At 50.0% G+C, this 26,331-nt stretch overlaps 1 protein-coding gene across 1 annotated transcript; it reads right to left on the bottom strand.

Annotated features, from left to right (window-relative positions):
* Positions 1-889: 889 nt before the first annotated feature.
* CEP68 (centrosomal protein 68) lies at positions 890-26,015 on the bottom strand. Its single transcript, XM_027131849.1, is given in 10 exon segments — positions 890-3,949; positions 4,890-5,062; positions 8,612-8,708; positions 11,130-11,252; positions 12,714-14,243; positions 15,891-16,092; positions 16,094-16,181; positions 16,184-16,277; positions 20,447-20,536; positions 24,820-26,015. Coding segments are annotated over 8 exon segments (2,289 nt in total). The 5' UTR covers positions 16,236-16,277; positions 20,447-20,536; positions 24,820-26,015; the 3' UTR covers positions 890-3,925.
* Positions 26,016-26,331: the final 316 nt, after the last annotated feature.

The following is a 26,331-nucleotide window of genomic DNA, read 5'->3' as shown; positions in this document are numbered from 1 at the left end:
TCCATGCTTGGAGTCAGATGTCAGCTCTCTTATCCTCCACAGCTGTGTAGGTTGGAGGAGAGTTAAAGCATTGAAGTAGAACGCAGGAAATTTACTCTTTGCCCTAATTTTAGAAATCATTATCTCTTAAAATTAGCTGAGAACAGGAATGCTGGGTGGGAATGATAAATGAGAGAAATATATTTATTTCAGTCGAATTTTGCACACGTGAAAATTTTGTTAACCAGGACCTTAAAGATCCTAGGGTTGGTTTTTATTGTGGGGAACAAAAATCTTTTGCTAGTAACACTGGCATTTTAAGGTGATAGAAGTCAAAGAAAGATTGTTTCCTTGGGGTTGAACTAGCAGCCAAAACATTCTTTACTTAGGGGCTTGGGATGTGGCTGTTGGCAACGCATTTCATGGTGGGGTCTTTAATTCAATGGTAAAATTTAAGCTAAAACAAGCCAAAAATTATAGGTTTCTTTATTTTCACTAAACAGGCAATTGAAATACACGGTACAAAAATAAGTGGTAAGATTATTGTAAAATGAAATGGACAGAATAAATATTCAATTTAATTTTCCATCTATGAGAATTTCACAATAAAATCACAGTTTACTTTGTATTATAGATGTGCTTGTTGGATCTATTCATCCTCACATAAGGCAACTGAAAAATTCCTCAAGTTACCAGTAGTTATTTGGGTGAAGATTTTTTTTTAATGCTTCAAAAGGTTTGTTTTTTTGCCTTATCAATACAGTATACAGGGGGAAAGAATTCAGAAACTGTGTTTTAAAGTAGATGATACAAATGTCAGACGTGTGATGCAGTTCAGTTTTATACAGCAAGTTGTTCAAACTGTCAGCTTATTCTTGGTGAGTTAGCAAAAAACATTACATGAATTTGAGATGTAAGCGTATTTACATACTTATTTAGTTTGGAAAATTCTAGTGTTCTTTTCCCTCCATGGCAGTCCAGACTGGGGCTTACTGTAAGATAGTTCAGCATGCTTCACTACTTGGCTATTTTAAATTTGCCAATAAATGCAGTTTGTGGGGGGGGGGGGGAAATTCCCATTCCTACCCCCATTTTCAGGTACAAATATTTCAAGCTACTATGGGCTTTTAATAATCCGTTCAACTCAGTAAAGGGAATTATTGCTTGCCATATTTTAAATAATATAAGTGGCTGCCAAGAATTAGCTTACATAAGTGAAGAGTATTCTAAACCTAAGCAGTCAGTCTCTGGGAATCCTTACAGAATGATGATAGCCATTCTGGTATGAGCAGTAACTTCCTGTTCTTTGACCTTGGACCAAAATTTCCTTTGGCATGTATGTCACCATTGCAGCATATTTTTCATCGGCCCTTCTTTATGTTGCCATTTAAGCTTCAAAACAGCCCTGTATTGACACTGTCTCCTATTTGCAGATGAGCTTAGCCATGGAGCTTCAACAAGAACCCAGGTTTTGAAACTGCCAATCCAGCTCCTAGTACTGCCACTTCCCTGTGGACTTAAGTTCTACTAATTTAAGGGGACTACTAGGAAATTATAATACAGGTAAACTTGGGATTTTGGAACTACATGATATGTCACTGTAAGGCACTGCTGTCCTTAAGGTAATATGTACCACAGTGCACTGGCTAGCCAGGCCACTTGAATCTAACCTGGCTGTATTTGCTCATGGAATGCTGCTGGCAGCGTCTTCCTAGTCAGAAACAATTTCAGCTTGAGTTGTAAGGGAGGTCTTAAACAAACTTCTTACAGCACTGCCGAAGACATCATTAACAGTTGTGTTGATACTCTTCAGTGGCATTCACAACTAGGTCCAGAGTAGGCACCCTTCAGTCACACCTTACTTCAAAGGAGGTGAACAAAAATATCTTAGATCATCTCTAGGTAAAAGCAGTACTTTGTTGGGAAACAGGGTACTCCGAAATAAAATATTCTGTGAAAATTCCTGTCAGCTGAAGCTGATTGTAATTATTAGGTTGAATGGTAGAATGGCATGTTCAGCATTCAACTGCTATAAAATACCATCAGCCAGTTAGTTTCTCTAGGGTTGTCATCTTCAATTTTTTTGCTGACTAGTAAGACTTATTTTCATGCCGATCAAATGTTAGTAAATAAATGGTTTAACTCCCAAGGGCTGTCTTGTAACACACTCATTGGAAAGGCATGTACCAATTTATAGCCACAGAGAGAAGGTGAAATATATCAATTTAAGAACAGAGGCCATTAGGCCTTTTTAACCAATTCTAGGCTTTTAAAATACTTTACATATATAATGATCTGCTAGGAAGCTGTTTTGTCTTTTTAAAAATCTCACTATGTGTGGAACCAAGATTAAAATAGAGATGGCAGAATCATAATACACAGTTTAGTTCTGATCATGCCCTTAAGCATTATGACAAATCATACCAGAGTAACAGAGGCACTTGAAATACTGCATTTTATATAGCTACTATTGAATTATATAGTTTTACTTCATAGTTAATCTTTAAATATTAGAACTTATAGCTCATTTTCCAGCATAAAGTCTGAGAAATTTTGAAGCAGAAAAGTCACGTTCATAGGATTTTAGTTCACACCTAGGTGGACGAGATGGTGTTAAGATTATGTGGCTCAGCCCCCAAAACTAAAGTCCACAACTTCTCTTAAAGAGGCTAATTTTGTATTAAATGTTTTATTCTGAGGGGACATCAGAAGTCTGCTCTATGAGAATAACTTCTAATGTTACCTTCTGGGTTCAGGTGACTTGTTCATTGCTTTATAAACTTAAAAGATCTTCCTTTCTTAAGCACCCTCCTCAAATGAGAATCTGCAGTTTGAAAAAAAGATCTGTAAGTGTTTATCTCACATATTTAAGTGTGAAGAACCTTTCCTCAAGTCTTAGCCCACGGTAACACTAAAAGTAAACGGGGAAAGTGCTTTCCTCCTATGTTCATTCACAGCCCAATAAAACTTTTTTTTAAGTGCTTTTTTATTTTTGCAGAATCTGTGGTTACCAGCAGTAGCTGATCATTTTGCTTTAAAAAGCCATAGAATTGGCTTTAAATGGCTGATCCATAGATTTTTTTTTTTTTTCTCTCTACAAGATACTTACTTACATGTCAACTCCCAAAGCAACGAAGAATTACCTTTTTCCCCTCACTATCGACAGCCTTAGCTTCTGTAGTTAACCAGGCTGTGTGATCCTATCCATGCCCTTCTCTGACCCTGGACTACTCTTACAAGGGAGAGCAGGAATGGAGGAAGGCTCCTCCTGGAGGTACCCTTAAAGCGGATAATTAGTCCATAGTCCTGCTGAAGCTCAATGGCAGTTCCCCAAGTCCCTAACACATTCTCCTTTAAGATGTTAGTTAGGCAGGCAGATGGAGCCCTGAGCACTTAGAATGATAAAAGATATCCTAACAGCAGCCCAAAATAACTGACAGAGGTTCTATTTGTTCAGAACCTTCTATTAATTGGGAGAGTTAAAAGTCTCTTCAAAGAGGAGGGATTTATAAGCCTATGCTTCATTTTATGAAAAGACCCAAGTTCCTGGCCCACCAGTCTCTTGGATCCTCTTGTATGCCTGAGAATACCAAGTATCGGGTACCTGCTTTCTCATACCTTCTTTAAATGATCTCAGCAGGTGGACTAGTTTAGGAGCACTCTCTCCTCTTTTTAAATGGACAGAGGAAAGACCTGTAAGCCTTATTTGCATTATTTTATCAACAACTGCAAAGCTACATGCTCTTTGTAGAGAAGCACCAAAGGAAAACCTTAATTTGGAAGGATTCATTTTAAATAAAAATAGTTAACTCAACAGCCCTTACTTCAGGGAAGAGAAAGGCATTTTAAAGCTAGTACATGAAAGTTTCCCCCTTGATTTCAGTACTGAATGGCTCTCAACAAGGACTTCTGAAAGTTTCCCAATAGCCAGATTTGGGCTAACAGATTACATCTCTTCCTGAGAAGATGCCTGAAAGAGAAAGAGAAGCATCTGTTACAGGCAGAATGCTGCAGAGGAAGAAATGACAGGGCAGTCACCTGCATTCATTTTAGAACTAAAATGACTACTGCTCAGATTTATTTGAGGCAAATAAAGGGTCTCCCCTGCTCTTGATATACCTGGATTTATCCTTTACCTTCTTTTTGTCTACAGTGAATTCTCACCCAGAAAATCTATGAGTTAAATGCCAGATTTTGGCTGTAGGACAGGAAGTTTCAGAGAAAGTATGCTCCAGTTGTGGAATCATCATGTTGGGCAGCGGCAACCCCACGGCCAGCAGTGATCCCTCTGTTCTCTTGGCCTCCCTTCCCTGTGACTCCTGCTTGACTTTTCCAGAGATACGAAGTTGTACTGTTAGGTCTCCAAGGCATGGAACTCCCATCTTATCCCCCTAGCCTTTTAGAAGGGAGCCTCTTCAGGAAAAGGAGGTATGGAAAGTGGTCAGCAATTCTGGATCCCTGTGGGTACTTGGTGCTGTTAAGTGTTGCTTAGAGATGGGGCACTAAATGAGTTGGGTGAGAAGAGTCCTCAGAACAGAGGCAGCTTGTACTGGAGAAGCGTACATGTGCAGACATAAAAAAGCAGGTACAGGTACATTTTGCAGTTGTTCTCGTGGGGGGTGGGGGCAGTGTCGGGTCTGCATAGACACCGGAAGCTAGAGCACCCCAGTCCTCAGCAGGTGCAGGGCTGAAACTGAGTAATGGGAAGCACCACAGTGAGCTTTCATCATCACTGGAAGACACCCCCCCAGCATCTCCCTTTTTCAGTTTCAGGGGCTTCTCCCAGCCTCTTATTTGTTTCATCAGCTCTTAGCTCGACAAGCTTCTAAGAAACAGCCAACTGTTACAGCAGGAGCTCTGTACCCTAATTGGGCACAAGGACAGATGTTCTCTTGGGTTGCTCTACTTACCAGGCTAATCCCCTTCACACTGGCGTTCCTGTGTGCCATTGGTGTGTTCTCAGGGATGAGGGTGCAGCCAGCCAGTGTGTCCAGAGAGGCTAAGATAGTGTCATACAGGTGATCTGCATGGCTCTCCAGCTCGCTGGGCTGCCTGGAGATCCTCCAGAGGATGTCCTTTAACACTAACAAATGAGGTTTAAAGCAGTCAGGCCAAAGAGACAATGCAAGTGTGTTTTCAAAAGAACATATAAGGGTGTAGCACTTTATACAAGACAGGAACATGGCAATAGTTTCACAATGTCCACTTTTTTTTTTGACAGTGACTCTCCAGGGACTGTATTGCACTGGAGGATCTATGCTGTTAACTTCTGATTAAAGCTGAGAGAATTATTTCACTGGCTCCACTCTGGAGTTAACGTAATCCACAAAAGGCACAGAGACATAGGTGTCTGGTGACAGGAATTATCTGACTTTTAGAGATAAGACCCAGGGCACACACCCAGATCCTGTGGGGCAGAAGTCTGAAATGAACCAAAACATGCCAAGATTAGGACTCTGGGTCCTGCTAACAGGTCCTATCAGCTTGTTGGCTGTGGGACTGTCCTTTAGCACATATATGGGTGATCTGGTAATGTAATATGGGAATGCTTGTGAACCCTTTTTTGTGGGTCCTAAATGAACAGACTTCAAAAGAAAATTACCTGAAAGCAGGCTAAGACAAGATGGTTAGTGAGGCCAAGATTCCATCCCCTACAGGTCAAGTGTTCATTTGAGGAAGGGATGGGCTAGGTTCAGAGTGCATCACCCACAGCAGGCTTGTTTCTTTCTCTTAAAAACTTTACTTCCTTTGTTAAACACAAAGGCTGCTTTTGCTTCCTGCGCCTTTATCAGCTGTGTTCACACTCTCCCTAGTTTCCTGCCACAGCTGCAACATCTGCTAACAGAGGAAGGGAAAGGGGAAGCTGCATATCTGCAAAGGATACTGACAGAGGGGTGGAAGAAGGAACAGGGGCTGGCTGTGTTGAGATCAGCCCCTGGGGAAGCCACGTCAGTGCAGCATCATCGGGGCAAAGTGCCAACCTGACAACTTTTATGAGAGCCAGCAAGGCAGGCTGAGGAATGCAGCGAGGGCAAGCGGCACAGCTCACCTGGAAAGGCAAATGGGTTGGGTTCTCCCCTCCCACACTCACCAGACCTTTGCCCAGTCCTCCTGTGAGTGGTCAGTGGGATTCAGGGGACCTTTATTTTTTGAACTTTTATTTTACAATGTTAGAACATTTGGTTGGCTCCAAATAAAAGGAAAGCTGGGAACAGTGACAAAATTATCTTTCTCAATTGAGACTTTGATGTTTTAATTGAATACATGCAGACAGGGGCCTGGTTCAGCTTGATGCCAATGGGTTCTAGTTATTTGATCCAGTATAACGAGAAATTAGGGTGTGAGACAGGACCATCAACTCATGCATCAAAGTAACTGGGTCAAAATGTTGTGAAAACCTGCCAGATAGCCATTGGGGAGGCCTTTGGCTGGAGGCCGAGATGGGCAGGTTTTGAAGGAATTAATTTGACGACCTGTCCCTAAAGTTATACTTGTGGCTGAGGAAGAGAGCAGGCTCTGAAGAAGCTTGAGGGGGGCAGGGGCGGGGGACAGGATGGGAGGTGTCCGTGCTCAGGCTCCACTGGCTCTGACAGCATGCTCTGGAAAGAAGAGTTGTGCACCTAGCTGGAGAGACCCTGTGAATGTCTAGGGAAAGTTGTGATTTTCACAAAACAGCCAAGTTTCTGACTATTCTAAGCAGAGGGTCGGGAGGGGCAGGGTGTCATTCTGAAACCGTAGAATACCCAAAAGCGTCTTTTTTTTTTTGGCTGCGCTCTGCAGCTTGTGGGATCTTAGTTCCCCAATCAGGGATCAAACCCAGGCCCACAGCAACGAAAGGGCCGAGTTTCAACCACTGGACCACCAGGGAATTCCCTAAAAGCCTCTTATTTGGGCAGTAAAATACCTCTAGACTCCTTTGGAGAGGAGGGCAAAGTGGGTTGTTATTACAGATTCAGCACTGAGAAGTATTACTGAATCACTTTTTAAATGAAGGTCCAAGAACCTGAAGCTTGTAAGAAGCCCACTGTTACATGTGGCCTCCAGGAAGTGTCCTGGTATTGAGCTCTTCTGTGCTGCTGAGTCTGGAGGTGCAGGAGCCTGAGCCGGGGGGTCAGCACACAGGGGCTGGAGCCAGGCTGCCACTCCTTGTGTGGCCCAAGGCAGATGCACAGCTCTGTGAAATAAGAGTAATAATAGCATCCATCTCACAGGGCTGTGATGGAATGAAAAAACTGGTATGTCAACTGCTTCAGCACACAGTATTCAAGAAAATACTGGTGTAATTACAAGTGGCAAAGGAGCCTGGCATACCGAATTTCTGCCCCAATTATAACCAAAAAACCCTAAAAACCCTAGTGCAAGAGAACATCAGAAGAGCCAAGACAAAGGCCTCCCGCAGGCAGGGGATCACCAAGGGCTCACATAATTCACACTGGATAAGCCATGCCCTGCTGAAAACCCTTCAGTGGCTGCTCGTCCCATCCAAACCCCTCTGCCCATTCACAGTTTTCAATCTCTGTTTTTTCTTCCCAGGGGACTTTTGGCAATGTCTGGAGACGTTCAGGGTTGTCACAACTGGGGAGGTGCTGCTGGCATCTAATGGGTAGAGGCCAGGGACGCTGCTGAACACCCTGCAACGACATGACGGCCCCCTCACAGCAAAGCATCGCATGGCCCAGAGCGTCAGCGGTGCTCAGGCTGAGAAACTCCCGTCTCCACCACCTCCCTACCGCCCACCGCCCACCACTTCTGGTCAGGAAAGCGCCACCTCTTCCCATCTCAAGCCAGTGGGTCCTGCCCACTTCTGCTTATGCTGTTTGCTTCCAGCGTAAACCCCATTTCACTCCAAAACTGAGGCAAGACATAGACAGGCTCTTTGAACACTTGGTTCAGTCTTACAGGAAAATAGCGGCTGCTCTTGGCGGGGGGGCGGGGGGGGGTGGTCCATCAGTTCACTGCTTTAACCCAGCGTTCTCCTAGCTCATCCTATCATACCTGCCCCCGGCAAGGTCAAGGCCAATCGTAAACCCCTGCCCCCTGCACGCTGAGATGTACTCTCGAAGTCTGTGATTTTCACACCTTTCTAACCTGGGACCCCATCCTGCAAAAGGGGCTCGAGCTTAGTTTGTGCACTGCTGTCCACTTATCCCCTCTCATCAGTTCACTTCTTCCTTCAGTCTCTTCCTGTAGAATAGACTGACTGCTCTCAGATCCTGGAACAAACCCCTCCCCAAACAGATAATCTGAGAGGGGTCCAGCCTGCACTGCGAAAGGATGGGAACCCTAGGGGCTCCACGCTGTGAGCACCCTAGCCGAAAGCCAAGGACAGGACTAAAGCCAGCATTCCCATCCAGGACACCACCAAGGAAAGATAAAAGCAGAAACTAGAGAGCACGGTTCTTGCAGGCTCAGTGCCTAACTTCTTAGCACCTGCAGGGCCGTGACTGCCTCATCAAGTGTTTGTGGGGCCGTGATGATTCGACGGGCTGGCAGATGGCTGTGGGAGTCGAAGGCAACGGGTACGGATGGGAGGGACTCTGGCACTAGGCTCCTTCCCAGTGACAGTGTGGGTCCTGGACTTACACTGAGAGGTATTAAGCCCTGGCTTAATTCAAAACCTCAAGCGTCTCACCTGGGGTATTATCCAACAGGCACTGAAGTAGAATCTCCCCTTTCTGTAAGACGCTCTCCGTCAGGGACTGGTGTTCATCTATATCTTTCTTAAATTGCTTAAAGCATATCAAAAGAAAAAAGTTTCATTACTACCATTTCGTAGAAGTTATTAAAAATGATCCCTTGTTCAGTAGCTGGATTCCCCTTTTAACCCACCCAGTCTTCAGAATCCAAGTAAACAGTTTAACTTCACCTTCTCTGAGCCCAAGGCAAACACAGAGTCAATCCTTTTTTCTGTTTACAGTTTGACAAAAGAAAAGCTTTCTTTTCCCTGGCAGAGCCGGGCTCACGAACAGCCTGGAGTCAGGGTTTCCTGCTTGTGCCACACCTCACAGGGTTCTCTTTAAACTCATAGGCCTGTGAGAGTCTCAAAACACGGACCTGGTAAGTAAGAGCCACAAGGGCAACGCCTTTCACATGACCACAGGGAGCTGCTGCCTCGCCCCACGTCCTCCCCTCAATGTCCTGCTTTCTGTGGACCTCAGGACATGGGAAGGCGTCAGGGAAGCTGACAGCCTCCTAAGCAGCTGATTTCTTTTCCCCTCGCAGTATCAAGCCTTGTAGCCGTTTCTGGTTTTTCCTTTAGCTGCTAAGACGTAAAGTCAAATCCGTGACCACCTTCAGTACAGGGTGCAGAAACTGGCAGTTTAATTTTGAAGTTACAATTTTACTTTTGGATTTACTGTATTCCTGTCTTCAGTTTTCCTTTGCCCTATTACCTAGACTTATTATTTTATTCTTTAGCACTCTCTGCAGTTTATATGCTGCCAGGAACCCACCGTGTTATTAAGACAAAGTAAGTACGACAGAGTCACGAGTGAAAATACATGAACACAAGCGCGCGTGCTTATATTAGGTCAAGGTAGCTCATACGTGTGCCTGAGCCAAGCCCCATTCTGTGTAGGGAGGGGTTGACAGTGTGGTCCCACTCTTGACACAGCTGTGTGGATGACACAAGTGGGCTAGGCTTCGCTGACCTGCAGGGCTAACTCCCAGCTCAGATCTCAGCTCTACCCACAGAGCAAGATAGTTGCTTACGACCACCCTGGAAGTGGAGGTGCAAGAGGACAGAATGCGGGATAAAACGGAGGGCATGGAGCTGTTCTACGTGACACCTGCTCTGACGGGAGCGGGGCTGGGGCACTCCAGAAAGGCCACCCAGGTAGATCCAACTAGGGCAATTTCCAGGCACTGTCCTCTCCTCACAGTGGTGCTGCCCCTGGGCCTCCCGGGGGTGGGCCCTGCCCAGCTCTGCACATACTCTGCGGGGGTCCCACACAGAGGACCCTTGCACTCGGCCTTCCTCTCCTTCCTCAAGCGTACTCTGGGAAAGGAACTCTGGCAGCCTCTCTCCATACAGCAGGAAACAGCATTCCCACTAGGGTAGGGCAGCTGGCCCACCCAGGCAAGCCCCCTCCCCTAAACCTTAGTAGGCTCCAAGTTGTAAAACAAAGGCCCTCCCTCCTGCCTGGGTGTGGTGGGAGCTCTGAGTGGGGTGGTACGGCCCTGGCTCAGGCACAAGCAAATCACACGCTCTCCTACTCAAAGAACTGTCCCAGAAAACCCTTCCTAGACTAGCATCAGGTTCAGCCCACAAATACCACCTCTGCTCCTTCAGAAGAGGCGAGAAAGGCTTGGCCAACCAGACATGCCAGAAGTCAGTGGGTACTTCAGTCACAGTTAATGTTTATACTTAGGGTAACTGATTATCATCCAATTCAGAACACTTGTGAGAATGAAGGGGGACCTACTGATAATTACGCCAGAACAGCACAAACTGTCACCCAAAATACACCTGTTCTAAAGTCAAGTTAACCGGAACCCACAAAGAGAGTTTTAAAATAACAAAATCTAAAAAGAGGCAAACTCCACCCCCAAAAAATACCTTGAGAAGCAAACTGGATCCTATTTTTGTTTAAATACCATCAAAATGCCTTGTGTATATTCTGGAGTCAGTACAATTGCAGCTCAGATCCTTAAATCCAGTCAGTGTTGTCCAAAAGAGCTTTCTGTGATGCTGGAAAGGCTCTGAATGCTCTGTTCAATCAATATGGTAGCCACCAGACAGATGTGATGACTGAACACTGGGAATGTGGCCAGATAACTGAAAAATCTGATCTTTAATTTTACTTAATTTCAATAGCCACGTGTGACTCATGACTTCCGAAGAGTGCAGATCTATGCCTATCAATCCCTGAGATATTTGGGAAATCACATCACAAATAACCCTGAAGTATTTTTGATTGAGGGTAAATAAAATGCACTTTCTTCAAATTCTATTTGGTCTGGGAAATAACTCATACATGTTACAGTTTTTCAGCTCTAAGAATTTGAAAAGAACCTCTGATTAGATTTCAGGTGAAAGTCAATGGACCACAACACACACAGTGTCAGTTATTTGAACTTCTACTTTCTAATCAAGTAATTTAGCCACCACTCTCGTGAGTGAACAGTCAGATGCCAGGACCACACATTACCCGGTAAAGCTGCAGAGAAGACTTGAGGCCTGTAAGGCTGGACCTGGATGCAGTCAGGTGGTCAGCAGCGTCTGCTACATTATACAGCCAGCGGATCAGCTCTTCCAGCTGACAGCAAAATGTCTGTGTAGACAAATTAACACGTGGTGTTACCCATGGAACCACTGTTTACATTTTCAAAGGCTAAAAATACCTGGGAGAATCCCAGGATACAGACTGTGCACCTTTCGAGAGCAATCCCCACTGAGGCGCTGTCTCCTCTCTCCTCCATGCCTGTCCCCACCCCGTGACTCCAGACCTCCGCCAGGGCAGTAAGAAGAGCGCGCCTGGTTCTGTTGCCCCCTCAGTCTGAGAAAGTCCAGCCCCGCAGGTAGGGACAGAGGAGCTCAGGTGAGGGCAGGGACGGGGACAGCCCAGAAGGGGCCTGCCTGGCACAGAGACCAGTTCCTGGGTCAGCACTACCGCCAACTCTAGAACTGCTCCTGGGGAAGACGTGGACGTAAAATACGTGACTGTGATTGTGACTTACCTGATCCTATGCCTGAAAACGACTGAATTAAAACTGCTTGTCCCTGTTCTGCTCCCACCCGCCCAGGGAGCTGGGGCCCTAGACTCCTGCCACCCACTCATCAGGGGTGGCCGTGACCCAAGCACTTCACCCCACGGTCTCTCTCAGTCTTTCATCACAAAGGAGGGCACACGCTAACACCTGTCCTACCTGCTCCACCGTACAAATGAAGTCATCCACGGGACATCAGGGGGCAGGTTAAAGCCCTCCTTGAGAGCTAGAAAATTTCTGTGATGTCGCTCCTGGGGGGACAGCCCTCAGGCTGGCTGCCCTGCTGCCGTGTGGACACAGCACCTGGGCGCTCAGCCGGAAGGCAGGCCGTGGGCTCTCCGAATGTGTGTACAGCCACACTCCAAACATCCTTGTGTCAGGGACTACGCAAAGCCCTCGGCATGAATTACTTAATTTAATCCACACGACAGTCCCACAGAGGCAAAGCTCCCCATTCTACAAACGAGCAAAACTAAGGAGACTGAGCCAAAGTTCACATCTGCCTGACGCTGACAACCCGATTCCTCGGAGTATTAGCTCCATCTCCTGGTGGCCTTAGGTGGTCCACAAGAGAAGGTTCAGTGACCGAGAAGCCCAGGAAACGGCGAATCTGATACCTCCAACCCTGCAGTTACACCGCTTTATCAAACTGAAGCTCTGAGAAGTCCTTCGGCCAAGAAGCACTTTCACTGAGCCCGTATTTCCTGAAGGCATCTGAGCACCGGTCCCTCCTGTGCAGAGTACCTGTTAATCCTCAAGGTCAAATGCCTCGGGGAGCAGCCTGGGTAGTGGTTAGCAGCTCAGGCTCCAGCCCTTGTTAACTGTGAACGGGTAGGTTACCTCATCTCTCACTGCCTTTTTCTCCAACTGTGACATGAGAACGCCAGTAGAAAGTCATGAGGGTTAGACAGGAGAAGGTGCAATACAGTGCCTGGTGCGTAAGTACTCAGTGTCACTAGGTTTTATTATGAGGCTAGTGGACTGGGGGAAGAAGAAAGAAGACTCCTCTGAAATGCTGAGTTTACCTTCACACACTGCACGAGCGACTCTTTCCCCTGCTCTCCTCCTTTCCTGGGAGGCTGCCCTTCGGCATCTGGATCCGAGGATGCCCGCTGGTCCAATATCGCCGGCAAGGAGGCGCGTGTTCTCAGTGGTCCAGAGGAGACCCCCAGGACCTGGCTGCTCAGCAGACTGCCCTCTCCTCCTGAGCTCCTTGCGCGGACGAAGGAGCGTAGCAAACAGTGGTTGTGGTCCTCAGGGCTTTGGGACCCTCTGAGGGCAGCCCCAGAGGGAAGCTGGCTTTGGCTGGAGTCTGACGGGAGGGAAGCTGGCCCATCACTGTCTGACATATCCAGGGATCTCTGCCCTTCGGCAGCATCAGTGGGCAGGGGCACCAAGGTGGGAATGCAACCCAGATACGAAACCAAGCTAGAAACCTGCGTCAGCCGAGAGGGCAGGGCCAGATACTCGTCCTCACTTTCCGCCTCCTCCTGTGGTTTCCACCCAGACTCCGTGCAGGCGAAGCGCTCGATACCCTGGCTGGCCCCCTTCTCCCTTTCCAGCCTGGGCAAGGGCCACCCTCTGTCCCGTGTTCTCAGGTGGGGAGAGCCCAGCTCAAGGTGCTTGCCCACAGGTGGCCAGTGCTTCATGCCCCTCAGGGCTGGCTCTCTGCTCTCCCAAGGAGCGTCCCTACTGCCTGGGGCTCTGGGGGTAGAGGCAATGGGGCTACAAGATGCCAACCCCACACTGCCCTGCTTCTGGGGTACTCCAGAGGGCCACCGCTTAAGGATCGGCTCTCTGGGCCCTGAGAACGGCAGGGCAGCAGCCTCTGCTGGTGGGCAACTGTGCGAGACATTAGTGGGTGACTTCAGGGTGCTTGCTGGGGAGACGGAGAAGCTATCCAGGTCTATGCCTGAGTCCTGCAGGACGGGCTCAGCCAGCACGCGGCTGTCCAGGTGTTTTGGGAGCTGAGGCCCGGGCCTGAGGGGGTAAGTATAGTCCAGCAGGTCTTCATACTCTTTATTCGGGCTCCAGAGCGGGGAGTGGCGGTCAGGGGAGGGAGGCAGGGAATCCGGCAGCACGCAGGCCCAGTACTCGGCCTGGAAGGAGAGGCGCCTCCTGCCCAGCCCGGGAGCATCGCCCCCTGAGGACACTGGCTGGGGCGAGCACTGGAGCCGAGGCCCCGGCCCCACCACCGAGGGGGCCGACGGCGGGACAGCCAGCTCCAGGGAGGAGGAGACCTTGGCAAGGGAGCAACTCTGAGGCTCCACCTTTTCCTGGTGACCCTGGAGGCTGCTGCCCGGGGATGAGGCACAGACGCTGCAGCTGGAAGACTGAGGCGCAGTGGCACCTGGGCTCACCGCGGACCTGCACCTTGACGGGAACGGGAACCCTGAGACGTGAGACTGTGGGCTGTGGTCTAGCGCCTGCGGCGACTCCACTGGGGACGGGTCATCTTCAGTGTCAGCATCATGTCCTGAGCAAAGGGCGGCGGTTCTGGGAATGGTGTGAGTCTGAGGTAGCTCCTCTGAGGCAGAAGGCCTAGTCTCCTCCATCTGCAGTGACAGGAGGGAAGGAAAAGGTGAAAATAAGCACGCCAAATTTCCTTCCTCTATGACAAGCTGGCACTTTTCTCTGGGGACCCAGATGATACTGAGGAAAGGTCTTGAAAGGAAGAGCCTGCTACCTGGTGCGAGAATCAGCAGAGTGTGCTGCTGGTGACTGGAGACGCAGCCTGCTCCGGGGAGCAGACTGCCTGCCCCGAACTGATCCTACACCCCCGTCCTTTCCAAAGTTCTTCCTCCACAGATGCCTAGTTCGTGAGTGAGCAGAACTCAAATAGCTCTGTCGTGCTGAAGCCGGAACACACTGCCTAACCTTTGAGAAGCGTGTCCTGGGCAGGCAGAACCTCAACCATTCTGTCGCTGACTCACATCCAAACCTGGCAGTCAGGCAGCCCACCTGGCTCAGCTCACACGCAGCGGTGACGCGTGGCAAAATGAGTCATTCACCTCAGCCTCTTCACTTCAAGTTTTTAACATGCTCGATGAAGAGGCTGCCCCCAAGGCGGGCAGGACAGCACAGAGGTTAAGGGCATGGGCTTTGGAACCAGACAGACCTGAGGCCAGCCCCTAGCTGCCAGCTTCCAGATGTATGACTTTGAGCCTCACTTCTCTCACCTGTAAAATGGGGGTAGTGACAGGACCGCTTCCTCAGGACATGTGGATTAAACGAGCTCAGGGCTGAAAAGCACAGGGTGAGAGCTCAACAAACAGCAGTTATAACAGCACCAGACTCACGCTCAGGAAACAGCCCATTTCTGTGTTGGCTCACGTGCTGCCGGCCTCACTGAATCTGACTCAGGTGCCCGAGCCCGGCACCACCCCTAGCCCCCAGGCAGGTGGGCCTAGCCTGTTTTCTCCCAGTCAGCTCAGCACCTCCTCACAAGATGGGGCTCTGGGGGCAGCATGTGGCACTCAATGCCACAGTGCCGTGGAAGAGATCAAAGCCGTTCCCATGAAAGGCCTTGGCAAGCAGAACGCAACAGGACGTAGAGATGGGAGGGGCAGGTCTATCAGATAATCTTCCCAACTATACTGAGGGCCTGAAAGATCTGGTGACTTGCCTGAGGTCACAGACACAGGCAGGACTCCCTGCTCCACGTGACTCCCATTAGGCGAGGCTGCCCTGTAATCAGGGAGGCCCCCAAAATTCTCCTTGCCCAGAGATGGTGCTGCCCACCACAGGGGCTCTAAGGTACCGCCAGGTTCCCTGGGTCCCGAGGAGATAGTCTCAGAGCCCTCAGGAGCCCACAGCCCCGGACCCTCCTTTCGCACGTCTCCTCAGGGGCCCCGTAAAGCCTACACATCACCGAGTCAGAAACAGGACGTGGCTCCCCCTGTCGGGGCTCCCCGGCCTCGCCCTCTGGACAGCAGGTCTGGGCCATAGCTTCCCTGGTCCTCAAAAGGTCACCAGTCACACTCCTGAGGAACAGGAGCTGCTGTGGACAGAGCCCCCTGCTGGCCCCAAGGCCCAACTCTCCATGTGAACCTGTAAAACAGAAATCATCACACCCAAGCTCCCCGACTTCCCCACCTCGTACGGGGGCTGGGAAAGCGTGTCAGATGCTGAGACTGTGCTGGAAGGTACTCTCACAGGACAGCTTTAGGTGACGCTACAGCCCCACTTGCCTCAGCCCCTACCTGGCTTCTCACGGAGCACCAATCTCCAGTCCCCAGGCTGGCAGGGGGAAGCAGGGAACCGAGAGCCGGCTTAGACCCACCCGCTGCCGGCTCCCTGCTGGCCCCGCTGGCCTGCGGCTGGCAGGCTCCTGAGGGGCCAGGGCCAGTCCCACCGTGGCAGACAGGGGCAGGAAGCCCCTGGGCACCCCTGACAGGGGAGGCAGGCCCCCTCGGCTTGCAGGTGGGGCGGCTGCTCCCCACGCGCAGGCCCTGCGGGGTCCAGCTCCTGATCCGGGCAGCTCCACCCCCCAGGGCACGGGCCTTCGCGGCCGCAGCTGCCTCTGCCTTTTCTTCTCCCAGGGCCATCGAGATGTTCCTAGATCAGGGCTCTGCTGAAGCTTCAGCTCCCTACAAAATGGGAAGGGGAGAGAAGAAGAGAAGCTTTCTGCATCTACGGCTAAGAAACCTTGTTTTTTACCTTTTAATGATTAAGACAAACACTTTTTTGGCCAAAAGAGCAAATGATGGCTCCCTCCTCAAAGGAAAACAGAGGTCTGGCTTTTCCTCAGCTCCAGACCCTTCCACAGGGGACAGGGGAGCGCGTCACTGTGTCCTCTGCTGTTGTGTGGCTGGCAGCAGTCCCAGCAGCAGGTGCCAGGAGGCTCAGTGCAGGCCCCAATTAGAGTCAAGGTCTGTCCTGCCTCAAGTCGCCTTTCCGCCCCTGTCGCTTTGGCCTAGCCCCGCTGGGTAAGGGGCCCGGCCTGGGCCCTCCCTGTGCCAGCCTGCAGCAGTTGTCATCGCAACACACCCGGCGGCCGAGAGGCACCCTCGCACCCACACCCGGCCTGGGGGGCTCCAAGATGGCCCGTGACTGGAGGGAGAGGCAGCTCTCCTCCTGCTGACTGGGTTACAGGTAACCGGCGACTAAGGGAACCGTGGAAATCCGGCTGGTAACAACAGCAACGGTCACGCCGTGTGCATGCACGTGACAGTGAGAGAGAAGCACACCGGGCAGGCGGCGGGCAGGTGGGCAGGGGACCAGGGTGAGCACTCGGGGCAAGAGAAGGAACAATCTGGGAGCTGGATCTGAAAACAGAACCGTTCCAACAGGAGCTTCAGGGATCACAGAGGGAGACCGCCCCCCCCCCCCAGCCTGAGTGTGCAGGCAGGGGCTCTACCAGGAGCCCTGGCTGGATGGGGTGGGACAAAAAGCGGGCAGGAAGAGAACTCCAGGAGGGTCTGGACACGGAGGCGAGGGAAGCACAAGCACCCAGGATTTGGGCGGCCGCCTGGAATGCACTGGGTCAACCTCAAAGCTAAAACCTGGCCAGAAACAGCCCCGTTCCTCAGAGACGAGAAGGCGGGTGACGGCAAGAGGAGGTGCTGGTGGCAGCAGGGAAGCCTGAGAGGGCGGAGGGCTGGGGCTGCGGGCTCATCCTGCTAGGCCCTCACACTGGGAACCACCACTGGTGCGGACCGTGTGCCCGGAAAACAAGTGTCCTGCCCTGCCTGCCTGGCGAGGCTCCAGACGATCAGAGGCGAGCCTAGAGCACATGTCACACGCACTCTCATCGCCTTCTCACCGCCAGCAGCACGTGCGCAGGGACTAATCAGAAGAACGACAGTCTTGAACCGGTCACACATGGTTCAAATATAAAATACACTGCACATGTAAGTCTCCCTCCAGCCCTGTCCCCATTCCTAAAACGAGCCAGGGCACATGGGGCATGACGACAGCGCCTGTGCACAGTGCATGCTGAGTGTCAGCTAGTGTTTGGGGGGGAGGGGCGGAATCAGTGCAGAAAGTCACCTTGCAAGGAACGAAGGAGTCCAACAGAGGAAGAAAAAGCAGGTTATTTTTCATATAAATCAAGCAAAATGCTTACCGCTACATACTCCCACAAAAACAAGTAAATATGCTAATTAAAGTCATGTGTGTTTCTCACCTCTTGATTGTATATGCAGACAAACACAAAAATCTATTTCATCCTTCCCCCTCTTTTTACATGAAAGTAGCAAACTGTACAGCACACACTGTTCAGAACCTTGCTTTTCTTTCTTTTTTTTAAATGAAATATCTTGGAGATCCTTCCTTAGCAATAAACAGACAGCGCTCTCTCTTTTTTAACCACTGCCCAGCACTGTACTCCACTGTAAGGATGCACGCCAGCGTATTCCACTGGTCCCCTACTGGTGGATATTTACGTTAGATCCAACCTTTTGCTACTACAAACAACGCTGTGATCGACAACCACGTACACACACCACTGCTCGTGTGCTAGCACACCCACAGCGCCAACAGTCAGAAGGAGAAGTGCTGAGGCGAAGGGGACCCGCATGTGTACTTCTGGCATATGTTCTACCTCTACCGGGTGGCATCAATTTATACTCCCACCGGTGGCCTGAGAGAGTGCCAGTTTCCCGCAGAAGGCAGGTCCTCCTATCCTCATTTCACAGAGGGGAAAACCTCTCAGACAGAGTCAAATCCAGGCCTGTGTGACTCCAGAACCCAACCTCTTTATGAACTGGTGAACAAGTTACAAAACAGACAGACACACAAAGTAGAAGAGGGGAGAGACTGGTACAGGAACAAAGAGATGAGTGACCAAGTCCTGCTGAGAACGATTTTCATGGAGCCACATCCTCACCTAGTGGCTATTTAAGGAACTGCACATGAAGACGATTCAGGCAATCTGTGTTTTCACAATTACAGGAATAAGCTGAGCCCACAAGCTGGAAATACTAGGGTGACGGCTGAACCTAGCCTGCAGCCTCCAACTTCTACTTCTTGCTCCACCTCTAGAAATTCTCTCAATGGCCAGAGTTGGGCCATGATGGGTAGCTAATACCCCTTTTACTCTCCTAGTCCCCTCCCCCTCCACTAAAGCGTGTGGTCATAAGACAGGACTGGAATAAGATGATGCTGGGGCAAAAGAGGGGTGCAAACAAATGATCTCTGTCTTTGTTTTAATGATGTATTTTTGATTTGTCTTGTCTGGATCTCGTTATTCAAAAAAGAAGGTATCCATTCATTCTGGGGGTGAGTGGTGAGCTAGAAGTATAAGCTATGCAAGAGATATACCTCTAGATAACTTTCAAGTATACATACAAACTTGAACTAGGTTAACAGTGTCGCCAGAGGCCCTTCAGCAACCAGGAAAGAAGGTCTGAAATTCAGTGATTTTCATGGAAATGGTACTTCTGAAGAGACAGATTATAGGTGGTTATTTTCTCAGTCTGGATACGCAGTCCCTTCATAATCTTACTTATTAATCTGCCTAACAAATCATGCTGTATTTTCCCTGCGCCACAGGGTTTTATGTGAGAACTAAGACAGACTCATGTGAAAGAAAAAAAGTCCAGGAGTGTCCATTCCAAATTCTATGTAAAGTACTACAGAATACAAAGAAAAGAGAAATCAACTCGGAGCGAGATAATCAGGGGAAACTCCTTGAAGTAATGACTGCTGAACACATCAATCATGCCGAAGAAAACATCAGCCTAGCAAACGTATAAGCTTTGGATTTCTAGGGCTCAACTCTGTCTACATCTGTCAGGTGGGCGTCTGTAATACTGCATGGAAGTCCAGTCCTCATTTCCATAGATTCTAGGTTTTACACATCATCATTCCTTCTAACCCTCTGAGGGTGAGGATGGAGATGGGGATTCTGCTTGAACCCTTCCAGTGAGACAGCTTACTCCTTTCCTAAACACCCAATGGACTGCTCAGATGAAAACAACTTGCTATGCTGTCAGTAGCTTCAAACAACCTACTACTCTACGTGGGTCCTCCCTGCTCTCTGATCACACAGTTTACAGTGTTTCTGGAGGCTAGCAGCTTCTTGGTGGGCAGAGGCCTCAGTCAGCCTCCTTCCTAACTGGGAAGCAACAGGAGATTGGACAGAGTGACTGGAGAGCTCTGAGCACAGACGATGAACAATGAATTCAAGCCTCCCATCTGAAAAAGGTCTGCACACACCAGTTCACCCCTGTGCTTGGCCAGACCAAGCGACAAGACACATAAGCTTCAGGATGTTCTAGGGACCACCTGGAGTTTGGTATTAAAATTCTCCATTAGTTTCTACGACCTGCAGAGACCGTATGACCTACCAGACACAATGAGGAGTTATGCAGGGTTGGCTTACTCTTGCCCTACAGAAGTATGGGGTCACACTAACTGGGTAAGCCTGGACTCCTGACGCTTCCTGCTATCTGCTGCACCACCCTCACGCAGGCCTGTCACAGCTACCAGGACTTCCTCCCACTTGCTCCTGTCCAGGATGGAGAACAGAGGACAGGGAGGTGTGCGTGTGTATGGGGGGGGGGGGGTGATGCCCCGCCCTTAACTAAACCAGTCAAACGTACAAATGATCGACTTAGGGAGCAATCCTCCTCTGATCATAAAGACTTTCCCCACGATTCTGTAAATCACAAGCTCCCCTTCCAAACAATCTGATTACTACCAACTCTGCCCAGGAAGCTGGGTTCTGATCAGGGCCTGTCTCTGTAGCCAAGTGCACAGACGGCACGTGTACAGGCCACGAAGGCCAGGTGCTGCCTGACAGAGCCAGCTCTACCTGTTCAGGGTCCAAAGTCTTGAAGCTCCGTGCTGTTTTTGCAGGAGGCCACAGGTAAGCGGTCACGGCGTGCACACACAGTGGCAGAATCTGGCCAGAGAAGCAGACAAAGAGGCTCTCAATGCCACTCTTTCTCTAGGAACATAAAGCTACCCACAAGGAAAGGGGGCCAGTGGGGAGGACCCAGCACTGTCAGGTTGCTGGAAGGCTTCTGGGGGAACTAGATGGACAGCAGAAAGGAGCTCAAAGGCAGAAGCCAGTCCAGGCATGGGAGGCAGCATGAAAGCGGGTAAAGACTTACGCGGGGGAGGCCAACAAAAGGGGCAGTCACAAGAGGGCCAGGCCCACCTCAAAGGGGGGGAGGGGTGCCGGGAACGCTGTGGCAGGAGGTTTGAGACTGGGAGGCCGATGGCGGAGAGCTACCGCCGTTCCACCTGCTCCTTCCTTGGATGTACAAGCCCTGCAGCCCCTCAGTCCTCCACACTGGCCCTGTCTTTCCCTGTAGGGCAGGTCACCCCAAGTGTTCTGTCCCCCTCCTTTGCAGGTGAAAGCAAGCAAAATGAAAAGAGAGAACAGGCTCAAAGCTATGAAGGGGTAGACGTGTCTCCCACAGCTTGGCAATAGGTCGACGCCGTCTTCAGGATCCTTGGCCCCAGCAGCCCTTTTCCTCCCCCGCAACTGGGGCAGCTTCCTTACCTTTTGCTTGGAGACAAAGAGTCCTCCAGGGCCCTAGGAGGCACACTGGGTCCCTCTAATAAAGTGGTGGGAAGGCTGCCACCAGGCTGCTCTCCCCTACTTTCACACTCTCACTCAATAGCTGGCTGACTGACTGGGGCCGCAGAGAACCTCACAGAAAGGCCAGTCTTCTAACTTGTCATGAGGTCTTCAGATGACCTATAAAGAGGTGCAACTGCCACATCTACGAGGATCTTAACTGAGCTTCCAGCCACCCCTCCCCTCAACCCCAAGCTCTCTGGCCTCCTCAGCAGTCACTAGATTGTTGCCATCCAGCAAAGCTCGAAGTATGAGGATGATGGGGACTGAACATGTCAATCAACTGGACACTCTGTTCCCACCAAAGAGCAAGGCCGAAAAACAGCTGCCCTGTAACAAAAATCATTCCTACTGTCTGAAGAAGCTGGCCCTGGACCACATGGCTGCAGTTCCACAGGCCACTGCTTTTACTGTACTGACAGTTTTCTGTGAGTCTGTTGGGCTACACTGTATGAAGATTGATAAGAATCTTACTGATTTTCTGGAGATACTATTCAGAACACTTCTCTTTGGAGAAGAATTCTCAGGTCTCAGGAATAGAAACAGCTGTTTCACTGAGTAGCCAGTTTGTTTTTACTTTATATAGGTACGGGCAAAACTGGTTCCAAAAAATATTCTCCTCTTTGCTCCTGCTGCTTGGAAGCTCAGAACCAAATCAGCAGTCCCACCCAAGTAAAATGTATAGCACAGAGAGGAACTCACCTTTTGTACTTATCTTTGACTTCTCTTAATTTTCTTTTACCCTATCTGTCTCAATCACTTTTTATTAAAAATCTTGTTACACTGAAACTATTTTGGAAAGATTCCTCAAATCATTTTTGGAACAAAATAGAGGAACTGTTAAAAACAGAAGGAAAAAAACAACAACTCCTAAATCCAAGACTTCATCTCAATACCAGAAGGAAACAAAGCCTATTTACCAGTACATCTAAAAAGCAAATGTAGATACTTATGTTAGTACCTTTCTACTCAAAGTCCACGGAAAAGCAGCATATGCAGCACCTCAGAGCCTGTTGGGAACGCAGATTCCCAGGCACTACCCAGAGCTTTGGGATCAGAATCTGCATTTTAGCAAGCTCTCGAGGTGGTTGGTAAGCACAGTAATGTTTCAGAACCACCAGGTTAGTAAGCCTGTTTCAGCGCCCTGAACCATTCACCAAGCGCCTACTTATGCGAGGCACACAAAAGAAGGAAATTTATGGTCCTTGTCCTCAAGGTCTTTCCAACAGGACACTAGAAAAAGCTCGCACCTTGTGGCAGGTTTTTAATTGTTAATTATAGAATGTCACAACTGGAAGGGCATCTTCAGAAAGAACAGTATTCCCTAGCAAGGATTCAAGATTCATGTGACTACACTAAAAGCAGAATCAGAGACCAGAATTCTCCTGAGACAGTTACAAGTGAGAAGAGGTACGGTCTCTGTTTTGGGGACTCCAAATAATTTTAGAGAAACTGACATGCCAAGGGGACCTACAGCTGGAAGGAAATGGACAACTTAGCCTGTTTCCTGTGACCAGAAAGTGGTACAGGAAAACCTGGAAGTGAGGCAACATCCTCCAAGGGGATGTATATGCCACCTCAAGGTCTGGCAAATAGATTTAGAGCTACCAGAAGACTTCTTCCACTTTTCACAATTTTTGTGAACAACTTTAAAGACAGGAGACAGTTTTTAAGAGAGAACAGATTTAAGTTAAAAGGAGAGAAGCCACTTCAAGTCCGCCTCCAACTGAACCAACATTTTTGTCAGCCATATCAGCCCCCGTCTCCTCTGCTTTCACATGACCATTTTGAGTAACAGACCACATGAAGAGTGCATCAAATACTACTGTACTACTTGGCCAAATTGTTATTCGGCACTCCATCAATCTCCAGTGGGTAGAGGTACTCTAAAGGCATAAACAAGTAATCTTCCATGGAATACTTTTACAGTGGGGGGAAAAGTCTGGAATGGCTTAAGGGATTTTTTAAAATCAAGGAACAGATAAGGACCAAGAGGCAGACAGAACCTGAAGGGTCAAATACTATACAGATACTTAGCACTAGTAAATCTGTTCAAGTACGTTTATTTTTATCCTAACAACTGCTAACAGCTACTGAACATTTTCTTTGTGCCAGGAACTATGCTAAGTACTTTATGTCAATGTTTTACTTAAACCTCAGAAATAATGGAGTAGGACCTATTGTCACTCCCACTTTATAGAGACTGAGGCATACGGAAGTTAAATAACTTGTCCAGGGTTAGGAACATGGCGGAGCTAAAGTCTGATTTGACTTGAGAGCCAGAGCTCAACTGTCTCCCTCGCCTGTAAGAATAATCGGGCCGAGTTAAAGGAATTAAAGTTTTTATTTTGTCAACTTTTGGTTACACTGCTGATTTTTTGTTTTCTTTTGGCTTCCTTCAATCACTGAGTGCCTTCTATGCTCCAAGCACTATGCTACGGGCTGGGGAAACCACAATACAGTGTGATGTATAAAATCAGAGGCTATGGAAGGCAGCTGTGCAAAGGAGGGAACGATTATTAGTTGTGGGGTAGGGCAAGGGCTTTAAAAAGCTTTCCAGAAGACAGAAAACCTGAATTATTTGCTCTTTTCTGTACCGGGTGGCCCAGAACTGATCGACCCAGGTAGTGGAGGGAACAAGGATGAGAAGGGGTGACCTCTACCTCTTTTAACCAAGCCCTGTATCGTTGACTCCTTGACCCAACCCATTTTGTCATGCATTTTAACAATACCCTTTACACCCTACGTCCAGGAACATAAGGGTATTTATGAATGCCATCTATCTTTGTGCCCGCCTTCCCCCACCCACTCCAATGAATTCCCAGTGAGGTCCAAATTTGCTCTGGCACTAGCAGGTTTCCGCTCATTTTTATTACAAACAATACACCGAACCCAACCTAATAATTATAAAAGGCCTTGAAACAGGTTTTGGACTTGTGCCCCTGGGCTGAGAACCGTTCTAGCGATGACAGTTGGAAAGGGTGGCCCCTCCAGGCAAAAAAAGTGAGACAAATTGCTTTTTCCCCTCGGCAGCGGGGCTGCTGCATTCAAGGTGACCAGAAGGCATCGTTCGTCTCCATCTTAACAGTGGTAATGATCCTGAGCGGGTGAGAGAGGGTCTCTGCGGTAGACCAGGTACGGGAGCAGCGCGGGCCCCTAACTCCCGGGGAACCTGGGCCCGGCAAGCGCGCAGTGTAAACAAGATACGCCCAGGGCGAGGCCGCGAGGGAAAGTGAGTCCCCAGCAGCTGAGGCAGCCCCGCGGCGCAGCTGCTTCGACCGGAGGATGCGCGGACACGCGCGCTCCCGCGGCCCGGTCTCGCGGCGCTCAGGCTTTTCCAACGCCGGCCTCCCACCTCCGCGCCTAGACTCCCGGCCGCTAACCTCACCCGCCGTTTCGCCTGCAAAATGGAGTCTCAGGCACGAGGCGCCCCCGCCTCCGCGAAGCCTCTGCGCCCTTCCAGGCGGGGGACGCGAGGCCCAGAGGCCAGCCCGGCCCGCCTCCGCAGACCCCGAGAACGCAGGGCAGAGGGGGCCGGGCCAAAGCCCCCTGCGCCGCGGACCCCCAAACCCCGCGCCCGTACGCCAACAGCTACATACCGCGCCTCAAACCCTTCGGACTCCCGGACCGGGCCGGGGGCGAAAGCAGCCGCACGCAGCGGCCCCGAAACGGGATTCCCAGGTGGACACCGCCGCCCTCCCGCCGGAGTCCTGAACGCCTGGGGCGGGACCGAGTGATGACCACGCCCTTCGGGCCCGCCCTGCCTCCGCGCGGAGGGCGTCTTTGGAGCCGCGCGACCAATCCCAGCCGTCAGTCCGGAGGATTGACCAATGTACGACCCACTCCTGCAAGAAGAGCCCACCCCTGGCACCGTCTTGGCCTATGGGAGGTCTGACTTTATTCTATCTGCAGTCCTCCCTCGCCTTCCGCGCTCGCCGCTTGCTTTGCGTGTTTTGGAGCCAATGGGGTCGCAAGAGGGCGCGTAGTCCCGAGCAGCGAGGAGGGGAGGGTGACTTGGGGCGCTCTCCTTGCGAGCAGGCCGCAGCCGGAGGCATGCGTTCGTTGATTCATTTTGCGCAGAGCGCCGGGCAGTGTTCCTGGCGCGACGCTGCCAGGGAGGCGGTTCCACAGTCTTTGTGCGTCTGTTTACATTCGCATGTAAACAACCAGGCGTGAACCGAGGCCTGAACAGGTGCCACGGGGCACAAGCACCGGAGGAGGGCGAGGTCATCAGGTCGGGTGGTTAGAGACAGCCTTAGGGGGCAGGTGGGACTTAGGCAGGCTCGGAAAGGATGGGAGGGGTGTGGATAAATGAGCCAGGAGCTGCTTAGCGGCTCTCGGAGCAGCCTGGTCCGATGGGAAATCGGTAATGGAATTTGAGGGGAAGTGGGATCCAGCTCGTGGGAGGCTATGATGCACATCTCCTTCCTCCACCTCCTCCTACCCTCCGCTCCCGCCAGCATGAAGCCTGGGAGGATACTGGCACAGCTCTTTAGCTTGTACCACTCAGTGGAGTCCCACCGGGCTGGGATGGGGAAAGGATCACAAGGTAACCCCCCTCAGACCGGTCCTGCCTTCTGATGCTTTTACCTAGCAGTACTTTCAGCAATCTGGGTTACGTTGAATGCCTAGCCAGTTCGTAAAACATGTCCGTAAATGTCTGAACCCCAGCTGTGGGCAACTTGAATTCCAGAGTACAAATTAGTTACTGTGGAGCTCTTGGGCGTCAGAGAGCTTAGGACAGCACTCCCCAATCTTTTTGGCACCAGGGACTGGTTTTGTGGAAGACAGTATTTCCGGGGCGGGGGGGAGGGGGGTGGTTTCGGGATGATTCAAGCGCATTACATTTATTGTGCACTTTATTTCTATTATTATTACATTGAAATATATAATGAAATAATTAGACAACTCACCACAATGCGGAATCAGTGGGAGCCCTGAGCTTGTTTTCACTTGCGACTTATTGATAGGGTTTTGATATGAGTCTGCAAGCAATTGATTTATTATGGTCTGTGGTGCAGTCAAACCTCTCTGCTAATGATAATCTGTATTTGCAGCTGCTCCCCAGCGCTAGCATCACCACCTCAGCTCCACCTCAGATCATCAGACAT

Source organism: Aethalodelphis obliquidens, unplaced genomic scaffold (genome assembly GCF_003676395.1).
Source record: "Aethalodelphis obliquidens isolate GAN/ISIS:26980383/991018 unplaced genomic scaffold, ASM367639v1 scaffold40, whole genome shotgun sequence".
Classification (NCBI taxonomy): Eukaryota; Metazoa; Chordata; class Mammalia; order Artiodactyla; family Delphinidae; genus Aethalodelphis; species Aethalodelphis obliquidens.
This window is presented reverse-complemented; position numbering and strand designations above follow the sequence as displayed.